The sequence below is a fragment of the Seriola aureovittata genome, chromosome 12 (assembly GCF_021018895.1).
Source record: "Seriola aureovittata isolate HTS-2021-v1 ecotype China chromosome 12, ASM2101889v1, whole genome shotgun sequence".
Taxonomy (NCBI): Eukaryota; Metazoa; Chordata; class Actinopteri; order Carangiformes; family Carangidae; genus Seriola; species Seriola aureovittata.
This window is the reverse complement of record NC_079375.1, coordinates 4,264,680-4,285,460: the sequence shown is the minus strand read 5'-3', so window position 1 is coordinate 4,285,460 and position 20,781 is coordinate 4,264,680. Positions and strand designations below refer to the sequence as shown.

Here is a 20,781-nt window from a genome sequence, read left to right as displayed (position 1 = left end):
ACAGGAACCACACACCAGGTGTTCATCAGGGTTCCCCACATTAAATTTTAGACTTTTTTCATACAATATAACATGTAATGTAATAGATGGGCAGACACTTACTATATCATGTCAGGCTTATTATATGATGTTTATGTTATTAATACATGAAAAATTTAACATTATAATATATAAAGTACAACGACAACAATCTTTTACTTACAGAATTGGCGTCACCATCTTGTGTCAGCATGTCAATTCCTGCCAGCTGATCCAAGATCAGGCTGTTGTCACTGACCTGTACCAGAAGAATAACAGGACACATGAACATGGCTGCTAATTAAAATGTATCATTATTCACGGATACTGAGGAAGAGTTCATTTTACTTAATGACACAAAACACACATGAACAAAGTACTAAGTATCTTCCAGAAAAATTTAATTTTGTGTCTTTATTTGCGTTACTTTGAATCTCAAACACCACGGTTATACTGAGAAGCAAAAGTAAACACAATAAATATTAGTTAAATAATAAAAATGTAGATTAATCATGGCCTTAAATAAGCTTATGTATTGGAATGAAACAGTAAGTAGCAGGCAGTATGTAGGCTTATCTCTTACCTGCTCTGTATTCATGGAGCTCATCTGTCCTGACATCTGGTTCATGTTGCCACCATTGCTGGCCATGACTCCCATGTTCATGCTGTTGCCGTTGTACATTCCTCCGTTGGGTTGTGCGGCGTACTGGGACTGCGACTGTTGGGGGTACACACTGACACAAGGCGAGCTGAGTTAAAGCTGAGCTGATGAAATGTCAGCTGCTGAAAAGCATGTTCACACGAATGGTGAGCTGTTCTTCTGTTTTTACCTGTTGCTGGTGGAGATGTTGGCAGGTTGGGGCCATCCGTTGAGGTCGGCGCTAGGCTGGTAGCTGGGGGGTCCTCCCTGGTTCGGGCCCTGGGGTTGGGGTTGTGGTTGTGGTTGGCCCTGACTCTGCTGCAGCATGGGGCTCTGACCCTGCCCCATCCTGGGGGACAACAGAGGGCTCTGAGGGGTTGCAGCCCCACATGGGAAGCCTGACACTGGATCCTGGTGTTGCTGCTGTTGGCTCATTCCTGGAGATTGAAACAGATAAACGGGTTAAGGTGAATGGAAAGATATAATAACACACACTAACATCTAAAAAGTAACATGTAGCTGATAAATTATGCAACCTCTACTCTCCTCTGTCATCCTTAACAAGAGGACAAAGAGAGTCAAATCGGAATCATCTTGCCTCTAAACCAGAGGAAAAAACATTGAAAAAAAAATCTTTGCTTTAACATCCAGTTCTTGGTAAATGCAGCCCTAAATATGAAAAGACCAACCAAAACCAATCCAGAACAGCTAGCAAATGCATCTCTGTCAAAATCCAACTGGCAAACAACTGAACTCCTCGATGCCACAAACTTTACTACTATACTGCTGTACAAAATCCTCAGGATCCTATTCTGTCCTTACTTCAGAAACTTGCAACCTAAAAAAGAAAATTCCCTTTTTTTGGTCAAATGACATTAAGAGTTTATTCACAATGAATTTAAAACACTGAGAGACGACACAAACAGTCAAAAAATATTAGAAAAGAGAAGGAGAGAGAAGATTTGTGTTTCACCAGTGCCACCACCAGAATAACAGTATTAGTCTCCTGATTGGTTCATGACAAATGTAGACAAAGTGTTAATCTCACTGTAAAAACACTGATGATTTGTCCTCAAAAACAAATCTGACGCAAGTAAACATTTTATTCATGCGCAACTTCAACCGCAGCCAATCAACTTAAAAAAAGACTTGATTTCCACAGTCTGAAAAAAGATGATTATGTTTGATCACCGCCACCACCACAACAACAACGACAACGACAACAACAACAACAACAACAACAACAACAACAACAACAACAACAACAACAGAAGCTAACAGAGACCACTGAGACGTGGCTTCTACGCTCTGATCATGTACCTGAACTGCTGAACTGGAAGGCACTGTGCTGTGATGGCGGACTCATTACCCCGCTGTAATGCCCGCCTACATTTCCCATCATGCCCTGGCTAGTCAGATGACGACTGGGGGAGAGAGGGGAGGAGCCGGGATGAGGATGAGGAGGTGGAGGAGGAGAGGGCAGGCCCGTACCGTAGCTGGAGGCCGGGTAGGGGAACTGCTGCGGGTTGCCCTGCGGGAGACGCGGGTTGGTGCCACCGATGGGCATCGGCGTGGGAGCGGCGCCCCCGCTGGGCATGTTCGGCGGCATGTTGATGCCCTGAGTCCGCATCATCATGGCACGCTGGTGGTGCAGATGTTGTTGCTGCTGCTGCTGCTGCTGCTGCTGTTGGCGTTGGCGTAGGTGGTTGCTGAGGTACTCGCGCTGACGCTGGGCCAGCATCTGGGCGTTGAGGGTTCCCTGCAGGAGGAAACACAGAGAGGAGACACTCAAGAGGCTGTAAACTAAACTCTAAAGGGATGTGAACTCAACCGACCACAAATTACCATCAGGTCTGCAAACCTTTGGGCTGGTGCATTTCTTCAGTCTGAGTTGAGCTGTCTCAGCTGCTGAACCTACTTTATTACTTCAATTATATTTTCTATTTAAACAATTTGTAAGGAAATTGTGAGTTTAAAAAACTTTTCACTCTTTTTTTTTTTTACTTAGTGAGTGGTTGCAAGGAACCAATGTGTCAAGATACTCATTTACACAGTATTGATATTCCTACCTTACAAACATGCAACACACAGTATGCCTAAGTGTTGGCATGGACCAGCAACAGTCAATGATCTACCAATCAAACACACATCATTTTGATTCCTAATCTTCTCAACCCTGGACTAGAGAGAGAGAGTGAGAGAGATACATACATACACATATTCAGATACATAGACTGACCTGGTTTGGTACATTAGACCTTAGAGGTAGATTCATATTGGACACTCCACTCATCTGGTTCACCATTGGCTGACGGTTCTAAATGGGGGATGGATGGAGTTTGTTATTATATACAGTATATTGACAGCAACAACCTCTCAGGCATGAGAAATACAGTTAGTTTCAAAGTATCAACTTGGCATGTCACGTCACTTCATGAATGTTAAAAATATCTACAGTTTTTCTTATGAAATCATACAACGCCAAGTCCTGTATATGTCACTCCTGAAGCACTAAGACTGTCACGGTTTGGGTCTCGTTCAGACTCCTCTGGGTCTATCAATGCCCCACATTTTTGCAGTAATGCCAAATGCAACCATAGCATGAAAGATATGTTGCATCACAAAACTACTTTACATTTAAATTTGAAGACCTTTGAGAAATTTTGTTGTTGCTCAGATTTTCAAATAAAGCCCTGCATGCCAAACTCTTGCAGGTCAAGCTTTATTTCAGTGTAACTGACTCATATGAATGACCCACTGATGTATGACAAGAATTTAAATTGGCACCAACCTAAATGTAAAGATGGAGGTGAAAAAGTTGTGTCTCACTGCTACATCATCAGAGCTACTAATTGATACCCACAGTGTGTTTTCCCTGTCCACCAGGTGGCAGCCTAGACTTTATTGTACAAATGGTGCTGTTCAAATTAAAGTCAGCCTTGGTGATTTATTATTTTTCACAATTTCAGGATAAATGTGAAACATTTAGTATTTACTCAAGATTTTGAGACTCAAAATGTGAAAACAGGAACAAACTAAAATAAATAAATAAATAAAAAAGTACTACAAAATGAACTGTGTGAATTAACAACATAGAGGTGCAGGGCACACAGTCAGAAACAGGAACTTTATGGGGAAATAGGCTCTTCAAAGAAATACGCTGTGTTAACTGCCAGTTACATAAGGTGCAAGCAATCATCTTTATGCGTGAGTGTATGATTTTGTGTGTGTGTGTGTGTGTGTGTGTGTGTGTGCGCGCTGTATGTTCACATCATGTGTGTGTTCATTGTTAAGCGTCTCAACAGCAGGGAACTGCTGATGAAGGCAGAAAGCTGCAACATGTTTGTTCCTTTCTGGCTGATGCTGCTTAGTTTAAACTCACTGAACCCTGTTGGCATCGCTGTCTGCTCTGTTGCATCACATGTAATAAGAAAAAATCAAATTTTTTTGAGTGTAATCTGCAAAAAGAGACTGCTGTGTTTTGTTTGCACAGTATCTCGTTCATCAGAAAGTCACAACTGGATGTGATTGTCCCATCTAACACAACATTCCTGGTTTGAGGTCGACAAACATCACAAAACTGCAGGAGGAGTGATATAACGGACGGTATCTGGTGTCACCTACCAGCTGGGCCTGGAGTCTGTGCTGCAGCTGGAGTCTCAGGTTGTTGGGCTGAGGTTGCACTACTGGATTAGGCCCCCCTGGCCTCATTCCGGCCGGTCTGGGCCCCGTGGCCCCAGGCATCCTCATCATTGGGGGGTAACCAGCATGTGGCATCCTTTGCGGCCCAATGTGGCCACTCATAGAGGGGCCGTGGAATCCGCCATCAGGAGGAATGCCGCCATAACCTGGCTGGCCACCATAGTGTTGACTGTATTGGGGAGGCTTCATTCTGGCTGCTGGGTCGGAGGAGCTGAGGTACTGGTCTTGGTCTGACATAGGACCCTGCAGGGTGGGAAGATGGGATATGAGTAAGAAATAAAAAAAAAAATTAAGCTTAGTGATGTTAATCTGCATCAATATTTCCCCCTGTTTTTTGCTAGTTGTTTTCAGGGTCGGTCTGAAGGTCCTCACCTGTCCAGCCAGCGTGGGGATTCCCAGCATCTTGTCGATCTCCTCCAGACCCTCATAGTCCTTTAGCACCGAGCACAGCTGGTTCAGCAGGGCTCCTTCGTCCGGCTGGCCCTCGGGCCCCGTGCTGCAACACCCCATCCCGTCCTCCTGGGGGATGCCATACGGTGGCCTGGAAGATACCCTGGGTGTTATTGTCACTACAGACTCATGGGTCTGGACGAAGCCCACATGCTCATGATCATTTTTTTTGGCTTCTCTTCTTCTTTTATACTTTGCGATAGAATGAATGCCATACCTGCTTTGGTTTCCATAGTGATCCATCATCATTCGGTCTGGCCATGGTGCAGTCTGATTGGGTGGAGCATGTTGCTGAGTGTAGGTGGGGTTTGCCACCTCTGAGGGAAAGAAAAACAAGTTTTGATGAGAGCTGATCTTTCTTTCTTTCTTTCTTTCTTTCTTTCTTTCTTTCTCACTCACCGTTGCCCATCATCTGCATGTTGACCATAGCTCTGGATCCAGGTGGGCCTCTTGTAGGCAGCCCGCTGTTCATGTTGGGGACCATGCGACCAGGTCCGATCCCCTGGCCCATCATTGGCCCTGCAGTACCCCCCATGGGTCCCTGGGGACCCCAACCCTGCTGCATGGAGCCCCGCATTGACCCGTTGCTCATCATGCCTGATTTGGAGAGAAGAATTAGTCCGATGTTGAGTTGATTACAGTCATTTAAAAAAAAACACAAGATACTATATCTTTTCCTGCCTCACCTGCGTTGGCCATAGCAGCTTGGTTGGCCATGGCTGCATGACTTCCCATCATGCCTTGTTGTTGTTGTTGCTGCATTAAAGAGTAGGGGCCGTGGTTCCTGTGTTGAGGGGGGAAAGGCCTGGTGGTGTTAGGGTTGGGAGCCATATTGCCGTCCATAGACATGCTCCTGACTGGAGGAGCACCTCGGCTTGGTTGGCCCGGCCTGGCACCGTTAAAGGCTGCTGGGAGGAAGACACGTTTTTCTTTTTACTAGTCATTATGTACAGTATTGTGCATATGCTGAGAGAAATGTGTGACGGAGGTGTCCTTATTTTCTCAAAGAGATTCTAAAGATTTTGTGCAGTTCAAAAGCATTTAAGACCCAGAAATGATCAAATTGACTCGGACACTAACATCCTGTTGCAGACGTACTTGCAGGGCCGACTGGAGGGAAGGCTCGGTGCTGGTTGGGGGGGCTGCTGCTGCTGCCACTGTCGGCCATCTGCAGGATGTCGCTGATGATGGTCTGTTTGTCCGCGGAGGAACCAGGCGGCACAGAGGAAGAGGAGGACGAAGAGGAGGATGGTCCTCTGGCCGGTGCCTGGCCCCCGAACGGCTGTTGCTGACCGCCGCTCTGCAGGTCCTCCAGCAGGTCCTCCAGCTCACTGGTCTGAAATCAGCAACAGCAAAAAACTCTTACACATATACTTCAATGTGTCAATGACATTTAAAAGGCTTGTCTGCGAAAATGTGCATGTTTCAGTATCCACAAATACACATTTTACAGAATTTTCAACTTGGTCATGATTCTTAATTCAAAGTTAAAGCATTACAGTCACGATCATATAAAACCTTCTATTTTACTGCTTTTGACAGGACATCCTTTGTCTTAGTAAAAAGTGAAAGTAAAATGCAGTTTCTCAGGTGATGAAGCTAGTTTTGCCAACAAAGAAAAAAGGACGTTTACTGAGGATTAAGAGTGAAACAAAAACAAAACTAAACCAAAATATGAAAATAAACCTTTTCATAATGAACATGTAAACATGTATAATCACTTTTGATGACAACTTTGACAGAAACTGAGAACCCCCCTCAGTGTAATTTAACCCGCCCCACACACACACACACACACACACACACACACACACACACACACACACACACACACACACACACACACACACACACACACACACACACAGAAACACACACCACTGACAGGGACGGTTTCCTGCGGCAGTTTGACTGATGAATAGAGAAAGACCTAAAAATAAACTGCAGGCACTAATGAGGTCATGTGTGATGTACAATAAGACAGAGTCACAGCTCTGTTTAGCCAGGGTATACACACAAACACGCACGCACGCACACGCACGCACACACACACACACACACACACACACACACACACACACACACACACACACACACACACACACACACACACACACACACACACACACACACACACACACAGAGTGACCACAATATTGCCACACATCAAGGGCATTGTTTGTGAGGGACATGTCCAACAAAAACTTAGTAGCATAGTTGAAGGACGTATGCTACCATTACCTAACATCAGCCACATAAGGTTAATTATTTTGGTTGTTGATGCAGCATATGGAACATCAGCTGACCGCAGCACTGCAGTCAGTCACTACATGTCAGTCCAACATATGGTAGTTCTCTGCCTCTGCTTTGTTTAACTTTAGTTGTGCACCATGTCAGCTACGTCTTGCTTATACTGACTCAAGCTGGGTACAGTAAGGGCATCCTCAACATCATTATGATATGCAGGTCTGATAGAGTATCAGTCTGCTAACAGGTAGCAAGCTAAATGCTAATAAAATGTTGGATTTGCTTTAAAAACTACTGCAGACTGTAGTGGGTATAAAGGTTCAGAGATTGTTGGAGTTTCCCACAGCTCTGAATCCAATGCTCTGTGCACCAGTAAATATTGATACACACTTGCAGCAGAAACATATTTACATACAACTACACTCTAAGAAATGTTGCACACATTTGTCACATGTTTGCTTTCTCAAACACAAAGCAAATGCTAACACAAATACACTATAATAAAAATGTATGAGCACACAGTCTTACACAAACACAAACACTACAACCCGGACACTCAACGCACACTGTCACATGATGTCCTGAACTTTCTCATAACGACCGCTGCACGTTTTACACAGCAAAAGCAGACACGCTCACTGACTCTGATCCTCATGTTTTTTTTAATTTTTTTTTTATTATTTATGTCTTTCATTTAATTCACATCATTTCTGTGCTCTGTATTGTAGTTGTTCACAAAAGGTGCAGTGAACACAGACGCATGCAAGCATACTTGCACTCTCTACACTGTTCTTTACTTCATCTCTCTGTTCTTCCTCATTGTTCTGGTAAGCTGGAACATCATCAGAACAGTTCAAACATCCATTAAAAAAAAGCACCTTCCTGGCATCATCAACTCCGGCTTAACAAAGCCTCATCTTGGAAACCAGAACGATGAGCCTGAGTGACCCCCCCCCCCCCGGCAGCAGCCTCCCTCCACTGCTCCGGAGGCACAACTGTTTGTCGGAAGTTTGCCTTTGTGCTTGAGGCCGTCCAACTTCTGATCCTTCCTGCAGCTAACTCCAACTGCGTCAGCGCACCTGCACTTTCAATAAGCAAAACAACACACTTAACCGGCTAAACTTTGCTGTGTTTTAACTTCACACTACCTGTGAGAAAGGAAGCGCCCGGAAGCCGAGGTGCAGGTGAGGTGGGACAAGCAAGCAGAAACCACCATGGATTACTGTGATAGGCTGGTAACTCTTTTTGTACAGGTTAATCTCTGGCTACCATCAGCTGAGACCAAGTCTGCAGGGTAGTGGCATGCACATCACTGTTAAACCAGCATGCAGGTAAAATCATTTCTAAACAATATCAACAAATTCATTTCCACATATAGCAGACAGAAGTTCGCCAAAACCGGGCAGTGTTTAACCTGTGTTTATCCCCTCAGGAAGTGTTTGCTGACATACATAGATAACTCACTGGGTTACTCAACCACTTGGTTTCCCTTTTTCTAACTCCCACACATGCTTAACCTTTTAAACAGCAGTCCTGTTCATCCTTTTCCAGAGCATCTTGCGTTTCAGGGAGTGTACCGATTCCTGACAACCTGCCATCAGCTGCCTAAAGAGGAACTCAGCACACATCTGACAGAACCAATCAGCAAGAGCCGGCTCAGCAGCTACCGGGCTTCTCACTCGAAGGTGTTTACAGGAGCTGTTAAACACGTCCATATGTCGGTTTGTTAAGTGGAGCGATTATTTTTATTTACTCAAAAGACAAAATCACCGTAATGTGTTTTTTAGAAAGTCCAATTTTAATGCAACTTCGATGAGGCTTTCTGGTGCGACTTTGCAGCCATGCTAGTGCCATGGCTACAGACAACTATCACAGCAGAGTGCTACTGAATGATCCCCAGGAGATCAATCAAAATGGCTTTGGTGATCAAATGACTTTTCATGGCGCACCATGACCAGGTCAAATTTTCAACCTCACCCATGGCAGAAGAGCCCTAAGACCACAGACAGAATTCCCACAGGACTGCACTGTGCTTATCAGTAGATAAATGCTAATAAAGCGTACTAAAATGCTAAAGTGTTAGAAAGCTGTCTAAATGTAAGCACACTTTAAATATAAATATAGACATTAGTTAAGGATAGGGTGTGCATAGGGTTGGATTTGGATTTCAACGCACTTTTGGAATCTTCCAAAGCTAAGAAATCTTATTATATCAGGTCTTACCAATTAATGTTAATTCCATAACTACACTACAGCTGCGTATAAATGTAGTTGCAAATGTTGAATGGTAAACCTGGTAGGATTCTATAAGAGACAGGACCTCAACCCTGACATTGTTTTGGTGTTTGATAATGCAACCAAATCCAAAACTGTCCCTCTTTCTCACTGCAGTTGCTTGGAAACTTAACTGTGAACCATGTTGACTTACAACATACTGCATGAAGTGGGTAGGCAGTCAGAGGTCACTGGTTGAAGCTCTGAAAGCTTTATTTTGAGGAAGTAAATTTCTTTTTTTTTTAGTGAAGAGGTGGAGAAAGTGTAAAGAGGGAGTTGTCCTGTTAGCTCTGGTTGGAGATGCATCTTAAACCCTGCGGTGTCTGTACCATCATATTCGTCACTGTAACAACATTTCTGTGCATTTGACAGAACCTGTCATGCATTATGGGGGAATATGAGCATACTGACCCTGACTGATCATTCATTTGCTTAAAGTATCTTTGATGAATTACCAACTTGAATAGGACTTCAACAGATTTTCAGTTTTTTCAACTTCTTAATTCTTTTGTGTATAAAAATAACAGAAAATGACATTTCTTCCGATTTTCACAGCCTAAGGTAGCATCTTCATATTTTTGGTTTCATCTGACCTACAGCCCAAAACTCAAAGATATTCAGTTTACAATGAAATAAAACAGAGAAAAGCAGCTAATCCTCACATTTGAGATAATGGACCCAGAAAATCAGCAATTGGAATTTTTGCTTTATAAATTACTTCAATGATCCATTGAAATTAATTTTCTTAATAATAAAGATAATAATAATAATTTTCTTCACTAGCCATGAATATTACTGTAAACAATACTGACCTGTTCCGGCATGTTGAACCCCACTTCCTGTTTCTCTGTCTTAATGTTGGACAGCTTTGGTCCATCGGCAGGTTCCATCTTAATGGCTTTATCCAGGATGCCGTTATCGTCCCTATCCAACAGATAGCGTAGCAATGCGTTGTCCTTCTTTTTGGGACTCCCCGGCTCCTGTTTTGCGCAGAGTTCACCCAGGGCAGCCATGCTGTCCCCTGTAGCTGATTCAGGACCGATGGGGTCTTTTCCGGTAGCCTCAGCCGTTAGCTTGGCAAGCTCCACAGGCGAGGTGCTGTTCTGCAGCAACCTGTGGAGGATCTTGTGTTTCTCCTTTAACGAGGTGGAGTAGGTGTTATGCCCAGCCCCACCTACACCCCCAATCCTGCCCAGCTGGTCCTTACAGTTTTGGTCGTCCCCGAGGGGCCCGGTTGGCGAGCCAGGATCAGAGGGTTCTAACTTGGTGGTGAGGAGCTGGAGAAGCTTAGTGTGCCCTTTGGTGTTAAGAAGGCGGTTTGGGTTGTCACCAAGCTCGCCTAGGCCTCCATTACCTCCAAAGCTATCTGGGTCACCGTCTTTCCCTTCCCCCTGCTCACCCTCCTGGTTTTGGGACAACAGGTCTTGCTGCTCACCAAAAGTTCCAAACAAGTCCACCTCTAAGCTAGGATGGTTCTTGGCTCGTTGGCTTCCAGCGCTGCTGCTGTGAAGAGGGCTCTGAAGGCCCTCCGGCTTCCTGTCAGGTGACTCTGGATGCTGCCCCTCGGTGAGTCCCTGGGTGACCCTGTGGCCCTGGCTCAGGGCTTGCAGTGCACTGAGGGAGTTAAACCCTTGGACGTTTCCTGTGCTGCTGCACACAGATGCTGGCGAGTGGAGGCCGGCTACTGGAGAGAACGACCCAGGAGGATGCTGGGGGAGGTGAGGGCTACTGCAGCTGCTGCTGCTCGCTGCCATGCTGGGGCTCTGGTGATGAGGAGACATCATGGCACCCTGGACCCCTGAGGTGACACTGGGGCTTCCCTGGGCTGAAGGGCTGCCCAGCTTGAGTGTGTGGCTGTTTCCCTGAGGCGTGGGTGCCCGACCCGACGCAGCCCCAAAACCACGTCCAGGGGTGCTGGAGGCCGACATGGAGTGGTGGGTGTTGCTGGTGACACTGGCGTCAGGGGAAGGGGAGGGACCGCTCACACTGGTCGGGGTCATTGGCTTGACCATGCCCTGCCCACCTGGCGCATCTGCATTCATGCCACCCATGTTCTCCCTGGAAGAAGAAGAAACGAGACACACGTTCCATCAGATATTTCACATTTAACAGGTAAAAATGTTTTTAAAAAGAGCTTAAAGAAATTTCTTATGGCACAGAACACCAGCCCCTCTACAAGTAGGACATGTTTTACTTCATAATATCTTACTATATGATCATTAATGAAGAAGCTTGGGTACTTGTCATTGCTGTTATTATCGTTATTAGTAGTTTTACTGGTGTTTGCATTTGTCGTTATTTGTTGTTGTTCCCTTTTTTGTGTTCGATTTTAATTCACATTGTTTTGCATGATGATGTAATGTTTACTTGAGTGGAGAGCAGCTGCTACCTTAGCAGTAGCTAATGGGAATCCAAATAAATGAATGAATAAAAGAGAAATAGAGAAATAAATAAAAAGATTCAGACAATTTTGAGTGTGGTGTTGTTAGTAAACAACACAGGTAATTACTCTTCCCTGAGAAAATTAGGCTTGACAAAACAATACACAATATATAAAAGATAAAACCTACAAGCTGAACCAATAGTTTTTGGTTAAGGGGGGAGTCTTGAACAATATGTTTTATTTATGCTGTTTTGTATTTTTAGCATACTTACACATTCTCTATGTAAAATGTATTTTCACAAAGTATCGTTAAGGTACTAAAGGTTTATTAAATCTTTCCCTTTGTCATGTTGCCATTCACCTGTTGCAGACCAGGTAGGGTGGAAACACTACTTATTCATTCTACAAAAGTTAATATATAATCCAATGTGCACATACTCTTTTCCTAATAACCTCTATTTAATCAAGGCCACTTGACAACAAATTAGCATCTCTAATCAAACTGAAACCATCAGTTGTTCATTTACATATAGTAGATAGGAATGTTTTTATCTGACTTTTTGGTATCATGACGTTCTAGTTCCTCACAATTACTGTTTAGTTGGTTACAAGGCGGAACGTATTAAACACCAAACAGCTAATAGCAGGAAAGTCTTTCACAACTGTTGCACCAGTCAGATTCTCTTTATACCATGGCTTATTTGCTTTTGCAATGCTGTGTTAGGTTTTAGCCTCTTTGACTGCTAAAAAAATCTAGGAAGTGAGAAATAGAAACCTTGAGTAGTTTGTTTGTTTGTGTTTTTTGGTGTAATAATTCATATAAAACTGTATTTATATCCACCCGTTGCAAAAACAGGTGACAGCAGTTACTAAAAGTGATATTCTCGCTGGTGAATTTCAGCAAATGTCTAGTGAAAGTGGTGAATAGCAATGTGGAGTCAGTTAAAAAAAAAAAGCACACCATGGAGAGGTTAAGTAACAGCCTTTCTTTTCAGCGTCAATTAGTCATGTCATAAAGTAAAATACAGAGCAGCTCTGAAGAAGTGTATACAACTGAGAAAACAAAGTTGTAACGAAGCCTAAAGCTGTAACAGAGAGAGAGAGAGAGAGAGCTTTCAACATGGATCGGCCTCGGCCCCACAGTAAACACACAAAGCTCTCATTGTGCTGAATACTGGAGCGATAAATTTGAATGTGAAACTTGTGGAAGTAAAAAGGCCAAGTTCTCCCCATTGATCCCTGAATGCTCTGGGTAACAGTCCTGGCATTGTTTTCTGACCGCTGTCCAATTCCTGACTCTGAACGGTCATACCAACGGCTGGACGCTGGTTGAGTCGCAGTCGCTCCCAGTGGTGGGAGGAAGGGATGGAGGCTCTGTAGACTGAACTGGCTGGTAGCGCTTGTGTCAGTTTTGGTCTATACATATGGCTGCAGTTGTGAATAACGGGCCCTTTGTTCAGGGCAGTGACCCCCGGCCCCCACCCCCAGGTCCAAACGAAGGGGAAACCACAAACACTGAGAGAGAACATGTGATAGACACACAGATCCGAAAGAGAAAGAAGAGAGATGTGCTATAAATAATATCTATATCTATGTGTTGAAATTATAGTTTTTCTATGATGTGCGAAATTGGGCTGATATTGGGAATGTGACGAGAGCTCAAGGAACTTAAACATGCGCTCTTTTACAGCGATTTAAACTCAACAATATGGTAAATTTTACTGTAACGAAAAGCAGAGAAAAATAAAAGTAAAGTAAAAGAAGTTTGAAACCAACAAGGGTAAAAGAAATTGAGAACCTTGATAAAACCTTTCATATATAGACGCTTAGATGATGCACAAAAGATTTCTTCTTCTTCTTTGTTGGACTGAATTAATCTATAACTCAAGTTTTTTTTTTAATCAAGATGGATACATCACAGCAGAGACAGAACGGCTGGTTATACCTCTGCAGGATGTGCAGGGACATGTAGAGCTGTGGCTCATTGGTGGCAGGCGATCGGACCAGCTTGCTCTTGGTGTGAGCTGAGACGATGGTTCCGTCCGCCAGGGAGAACCTGTACATGGGGCTGAGCGCGTGGCCGCTCCTCAACACTGGAACGGCAGAAACAGACAAATAGTCACGATTTCTATGAGAAATATCTAGAAATCTTTTTCTTGTTTTTCACAGCACAATTGAAGATAATTAAGCAAGACAGGATGCTGTGAACACAAAGAAGGAAGTTGAACGAAAGAGTGTTGAAATTATTTTGCTGATAATAAAAACAGGATATTAAGTAGATTATTCTTTTCCAACCACTGATACCTTAAAGACATTCTTAAGTACTGAAAAACGCCACAATAAATCTGCTTTGTAGCAAACAGCACAGGTCAACTCGGTAAAAAAAAAAAAAAAAAGATTCAGGGAACTTGACAAAGCTACAATCAACATGTTTTGCCTCCACTGGGTTTAGATAATCACCGTCTTGTTGGTGCTTTTTGGCGAAGGACATCTCTCCGTCATTCTGCAGGTGGAACCTCTGAATGCAGCGTCGAACCAGGTCCTCCCAGCCCGGCTTCATGGATGCCCGCAGCAGACTGGTGTCCAGTGATGTGATCTTACCTGGACAGGTAGAGCAGATATGTTTTAGATGTTGTGGACCAGAGCTCTAGCCCCTTACGTCAGCAAGCATCCACCGCGCTGCTTCGCCTCGCACACACACTGGTTAGGTTATCATTATATATTGGCAAGCTACCGCATTAACCTACATTGATCACACAACATTAATAGATAGTATAATATACCTTGAAGGTCCTGCCGTGTGGTGAAGCTCTCGTACGTGGGCATCACCGGTCTCTCTTTGACGGGGACTCTTCTTGCCACGCAGATGAGACAAGACTGGAAATCTGAAAAATTTGCAAAAGTAGCTCAAATATATGTATGTGATTTCAACTATGAGTGTGTTTCCCCCCCCCCCCCCCCCCCCACCACTCTCTGTGCATTTGTAGGTAACTGCAAGCTCACATTCCCTCTCTGGGGCGGTCTTGTTCTATCTCCCCACCTGTTACAGCTTCAGTGCTTCCCTCATTAAAAACACAAGGCAACAGGTTTGCTCCATTTCCCAACCTGTCTGTCTGTACCTGTATAATGTACATGCCTCAAAGAAAACATTAGAAACACCTCTAAATATAATATAGACCAGTCAAACACCATCACTAACTATGACCTCAATGCTAAAACATGTTTAATTAACACAACAGCAGCGTCAACATCGATTATAAGGCTGAGAGTGGAAGCCTCTATCTAAAAGTCACCCTAAACCTCAGTCTCAACCTGCAGCCCTCAGTCTGTCCAGCAGACATCCTCCTCCTTGTCAGGGGAGAGATTGGCACAATATCTGGTTGTCAGACGTCTAAAATTAGAGTGCCAGAAAGATTCTTTTCCCTGGTGTGTATGTGCGTGTGATAGGACAAGATGGGAAGATGACAAAGTGCCACACACTAATTAGTCTCTCCCGATGGATGGGAGGAAAAGTGGAGAGGAGTGGTGATGAAAGGAGGACAGGACACGAGAGAGTAGACGATGGGGGATGGAGAGAGTGATGGGAGAGTGACAGAAAGTCAAGGAAGAGATGGAGGTAAGGAGAGAGAAGAAAATAACAGTGAGAAAAACACATGTATGTGTGGAAGGGCAAAACTAAAAAGACAGAGGAACAAATAGAGACGTAACAAATAGAAACAGAGAGACAAAATCACATTGAAACATTAAAACAAGGAGGGAAGAATGGAAGCAACAAAAAAAAGACAGGTGGAGAGGGAAAATGTAAAAGAAGAATAAAAAGACGAAAAATAGAGAGAGAGAGAAAATAAAAAAGATAAGAGACTGAAATAAAAGAAAAAGATTGAATAAAACAGCAGAGGGAAGAGACACAAAGTGTCTCCAAAAAGTTAAGTCAAAGACAATACCTTCCCCCTCCTCTTTGATGGACTTGGGTTCGGACACAGCGAAACATTGCATGGTCTCGTACTTCTGATGCGACGTGTCCTGCTGGTCAGAGGTCGGCCGAGCTTCACCGTCGACGTGAGGGTTGACCAACATACGACAGTTGAAGGTGTGGCTGTTCCTGTTGGATGAGTCGCCGCTCCGATGATTGACTGGAAGATAAAGACACACACCGGTCCAAAGACAGGACATTAGAAGTAGCCATAATGTTTAATATAAAGTTTTGGTATCCTATCTGGCACCAACAGCTGCTTACAGCTGATTACTCAAAGCAATCTGGTGTTTCAATAAGACGAGACACAACTGGTTCACGTCTATGCAGTTTCTAACCTTGAACTTCTGGGAAGCTACGTCACATTCTAAACAAGGGTTCTCACCAATTTTTTCTCATATCGCACACTAATATAATAAAAGTGACACAGGTCCATAAGGTCTTGTCAAAAACATTGGGATAATAACATATTGGAAACTGAAAATCCATATGCATTTAGTCAGTTTGCTGTATATTTGAAAGGTTCAGCTTCCAGAAACAGCGCCTCTGTTTGGGCTCTCGAAATATCATTTTATTAGTTTGTAATATCGGCCCATTGTGTTTCTTTGAGTCTGAAAGCTTGTGAAGACAGAGGTTTGAGAGCAAGAATAAGATAATGTCACCATTGTGTGCTTCGCTAAATAAACCTACTGGTCCTGACAGCTAGCTAACACCTTGTTCGGGTAAAGTGATGTGACTTATCTCACGCTTAAACTTAAAACTAAACTTGAGGGCAGTTTGAATTAGAGAAACGATCATTTCACAGCAGTGTTTCACTTTTTAAATTCAGTTTCCAAATGTGGCTTTGATAGAGTAAACTCATGTCCATAGTTTACATTTGGAAATGTGTCAAAGCTCAAAGGTCCACAGAAAAATACTTTACATCACTTGAGGAGTCAGCAAATCTGACCTGACCACACTGTGGCTCGCTAACTACCACAACAGCGGGTAATGCTGTTGACAAGCAACTCCTGGCTACCACCTGCTACAAGACATGAGTTTATTAGATGTGTGAAGACGGATATCAATCAAGCCAGAACGACCAAAAGCAGGAAAAAGCAACCAGGCTCTGTCAAAGATGGCAGACAAATAAGGACTGCTGCAGAAGATGACCACCTCCAATATGGTGGCCAGAAATCTGAAATCCATATTCCAGTTAACTTTTCTGTAGTTCTTACCCAGGCTCTTAGGTAGGAGGTTCTTGATGAACTTGGCATGATCGCCAACATGCAGCACGCTGTAGACGTTGGTGTTCATCAGCTCCTCCTGCTGGTAGCGCAGGTACTGGCTGACGTTCTCCGAAACAAACACGATGTTGCCCTCCATGTTGACCACGAAGAAGAAGCCGTCCAGAGCCTGAGGGGTGAGGAGAAAGTGGGAGGGCGGAGGCGAAAGAGGAGATCGTTTGAGGGACGGGAGAGGTGGAGAGCCGAAAGGTGGAACGGAAATGTCAAAATCGAAGAGGGGGAGTTTGGAAAGAGGGAAAAGGAAGAAGAGAGAGCGAGAGGTAAGAGCAAAGACGAGGTAGAGGGAGATTACAGGAGATGCGTAAGGCCAACAGTAGGAGAGGAAAAGGGAGAGAAGAGGGTGAGAGGGAGAAACGGGAGAGACTGGATGTTAATTAAAGTTCATATGAGCTTTCTACCCAACGCTTGAGGTACAGAAGGAACAAGAAACAAAATGACTGCCCCTTTCAAAACAAATCTGGCTATTTTAATTCGGGAAGTTTTGCAGTGTGTGTGTGTGTGTGTGCGTGTGTGTGTTTGTGTGTATGTGTGTGTGTTTTTCCATTCTTTCACTCCTGTCAACTCAGCACTTTCCACCTATATGTACAGACTGTGATTTGTCCTTTAGCCTGCCACATGTCCACACAAGCCTCCTACTGTAAGTCTGCCTGCTTATCACCCCAGCTGGTGGAGAATAGAACAGAATAGAATAGATGAGAAATGGACTGAATTAAAAGGGTCTTGGCTACAATGATGTTTATCTTTTAGACTCCAAGCAGACACCTCAGCCAATATTACGGCTGACGAAAGCTATATTTATCCTGTGTGTGTGTGTGTGTGGTCAGGCTCCTCCTCTCCTATTCTAATCTGGCTTTTCAGTAAGGTATTTATACCTCATTGGGTCCCATGTTATACGTCACCACACACCCGTGCGCACACACTCACACACACAAACACACACACACACACACACACACTAGTGTAGGCTTCATGACGCCACTGCCGCTGGCCAGGGGAACTCTTATCTCTCTGCGTCACCGTAGAGTGCAACACCATTTAAAGTCAGAAGGACGCTCTAATTGTGTTTCAAACGACAACCTGCATTGAGCACTTGCAGCCTGACTGATGACAGATTTACTTTTTTCAGGGTTTGCATTTTTTGCCACAATTGCAGTGCTGTGATGGCAGCATGAAGAGCTCCCACAATCCCTTTTTTTCATAGAAAATCATGCGTCGTGCTGCTTCACTTTGACACATGCAGTTATTTAATTAAAGGTCCCATATAGTCTAAAGGTAGATGTCCATGTGTTGTTTGATTAGAAAGCAGGTCTAGGTTCTATATAAATACTTTGAAAGTATCAGAATGCTCAGTCCACAGAGGCCCGCCTGGACCCACCATCCAAGCAGGATGCAGGATTTGGTTTCTCTGAGTGTTTACCTGAAATCTTCTATATTTATATTTGCTCAATTAGAAAACAGTCAGCCAGTCAGAGGAGAGGCTCAGAGCCTCCTCTCTTCTGATTGGCTCAATGACCTGTTGTTGCTAGAGCTGCAGAGAGAAGCCTGAGAGAGGAGATGTAAAACTACATTGAGATGGTTTTTTGGTTCTTAAAACTACAAATATATCTTCTTATGGATCAACACTTCAAATAAAGCACAGGAGAAGATGAAAATATGGAGCTTTAAAACAAACAATTAAAGAGGAGGCTGCTGACCAAAGCTTGGTTGAACCCACCTCTAGCATCATGGGCCCGAGAGCATCTTTATCAATGACGCCCTGACCTGTGGAGGAGACGTCGGCCTTTTGCACCTCCTCAGCATCAGCCACTGGAGCTTTGTCTGTAAAAGACAAGAAAAAAAACATGGGAGTGAAAAAAGCCACTAAAATCACTCCTGGCCGCATTTTAAATAAATGCAGTACAACCCACATCTTAGGCGAAACGGAAACCTTCACAATGTGTTTTAAGGAATTTAGTGACTCATTGATGATCTCTGATGTGGTTAAAGGCCATGTGAAAGGTTTAGGCTGTGCATCAAAAAAGGCTCAAATGAAATAAATGACTGTATGTTTCTCCATCAAAGTATGTTTGTCTTCCTGGAACATGCAGCTTGTGTTGTAGCTCGGCCTCTTAGCAAGTATTTTCTTTTCCTGGAAAACACTGACACACCCACTCAACCACTTTCATGCACATGAGGACCTTTCAGTGATTATAATATTCATCGGCAAGTCCGTCACTCACCCGAACTTTAGCATTATGCTACTGTAAACTGTAAACTGTAAACTCCACTCTGCCTAGGATGTCATAGAAAGCAGGTATCACCGAGCTAATGTGCGCTACATTACACACATTTATAGGCATATTAGAGGCCGGTCTCTACTCTCCTCCCTGGCTGTACCACTGCGCTGTTAAGCCTCCCATGGCCCCATTAGGCCACATAGCTCACATTCCTGTTGTGGGACCAGAGCTGTACAGAGTCATCAGCCCTTAAACCCTGTCACTGTGGAGCCTGGAGTGGCTGTCATGTAGGTTGAAGGGTATTAAAGTCGCAGTACATGTTTTGTTTTGTTTTTTTAATTAATAAATTTGCCTCAGAAGGATTTCTGACTGACTTTTTAACAAGTTGAGGACGGAGATGAAAGTCACAGCAAAAACAAAACCAGAGGAAAGCAAGAAGAAATGTAGAAACTGGACTTAACGTGCAAAAACTGTACTGCACTGTACAATGTGGCGCTGTCGTTGGCAATCTAACTTGCGTATGAATAGCTTATTAGCAGCTTAGTATTGCATATGCTCCAGTCTGCAGTTTTTACAAATGCACAGCTCATTAGCTCTAAAAAACCTTGTGCTTCCGGCTAAGAACAAAAAGCTGATACCTTGACCAGCGGTTCAGCCTGAACAAACTGAGCTGAAAAAAAAAAAAAAAAGATCCGTTCAGCCACTGATATCGAGTGGATGGGATCTATTTTTCTAAATATCCTAAATAAATGTGTAAGCTGCAACAACTTCAAAACAGTCGGTTCAGCAGGGACCTGAAGCGAACGGGTTAGAGCTGAGGTTCACCCTGCTAGATTAATCAGTTATAAAAAAATGATCAATCAACGGATAATGAATTGGCAACACTTTAGTTAATTCATTCATTATCTACAGTGAGTTATTACGCAAGCGAAGAAATGACAAATAATCCCCTGTTCCAGCTTTTCAAATGCACAGATTTTGCTGCTTGTCTCGGTTTTATTTCACTGTAAATTGAATATTTTTGCATCTTGGACCATTTGTCCAAACAAGCAAGTATTTTAGCCAGTTATACAATGGATTAACCAATTAATAGCAAAAATAATTGTCAGATTAATCAAGAATGAAAGTAATCCTTAGTCATCCCTTTACACCGGAGATAAGTTGCCTGTGTATGACGGGAATAATATACTCCTACAATTGTTTTGATTTCACTTGTGGTTCCAGTTTTGTGCTGTTACACATTCACACCGTTATTAACTACTGTTGCAAAGGTTTTACTTTCCAGCAAACAGTCTGAGCACAGAGGAGACTGTGAGCAGACAGAAATCGCACTTTAAGCATATAAACACACCAACACACTCGTCTCCTATTCTATAACCCGACCCTGAAGTTTCTGTGGGACGAACATACAAACACACACACCCTGCCACCTGAAGTCGTTTGACCACCACATACACACAAGCACAATGCTACTTGCTTTTATGTACGTGTGCGCGCGCAAATGTGTGTGTGTGTTTGTTCTTTTATACTAGGTGACCTTTTTGTAGCACAAAATTAAGCTACTGAGGTTATTTTTGTGTAGACCTTGTTTA

The 20,781-nt window shown here is 43.6% G+C and overlaps 1 protein-coding gene across 5 annotated transcripts in view; it reads right to left on the bottom strand.

Annotated features, from left to right (window-relative positions):
• LOC130179363 (nuclear receptor coactivator 2-like) overlaps window positions 1-20,781 on the bottom strand; it is a 51,156-nt gene that overhangs the window by 4,811 nt on the left and 25,564 nt on the right. For 2 of the 5 annotated variants that reach the window (XM_056392285.1, XM_056392287.1), the window contains 18 exons: window positions 18,688-18,791; window positions 16,905-17,082; window positions 15,659-15,847; window positions 14,498-14,599; window positions 14,175-14,315; window positions 13,660-13,807; window positions 10,144-11,389; window positions 5,891-6,146; window positions 5,497-5,715; window positions 5,210-5,407; window positions 5,028-5,127; window positions 4,733-4,901; window positions 4,283-4,603; window positions 2,898-2,975; window positions 1,979-2,417; window positions 849-1,095; window positions 602-752; window positions 203-277 (listed from right to left, as the gene is read on the bottom strand). In XM_056392285.1, the coding sequence (XP_056248260.1) occupies window positions 203-277; window positions 602-752; window positions 849-1,095; window positions 1,979-2,417; window positions 2,898-2,975; window positions 4,283-4,603; window positions 4,733-4,901; window positions 5,028-5,127; window positions 5,210-5,407; window positions 5,497-5,715; window positions 5,891-6,146; window positions 10,144-11,389; window positions 13,660-13,807; window positions 14,175-14,315; window positions 14,498-14,599; window positions 15,659-15,847; window positions 16,905-17,082; window positions 18,688-18,791 (4,361 nt within the window). Of the gene's footprint in view, window positions 1-202; window positions 278-601; window positions 753-848; window positions 1,096-1,978; window positions 2,418-2,897; window positions 2,976-4,282; window positions 4,604-4,732; window positions 4,902-5,027; window positions 5,128-5,209; window positions 5,408-5,496; window positions 5,719-5,890; window positions 6,147-10,143; window positions 11,390-13,659; window positions 13,808-14,174; window positions 14,316-14,497; window positions 14,600-15,658; window positions 15,848-16,904; window positions 17,083-18,687; window positions 18,792-20,781 lie in introns of all 5 variants that reach the window. The other 3 variants (XM_056392290.1, XM_056392288.1, XM_056392289.1) reach the window with 3 other exon arrangements.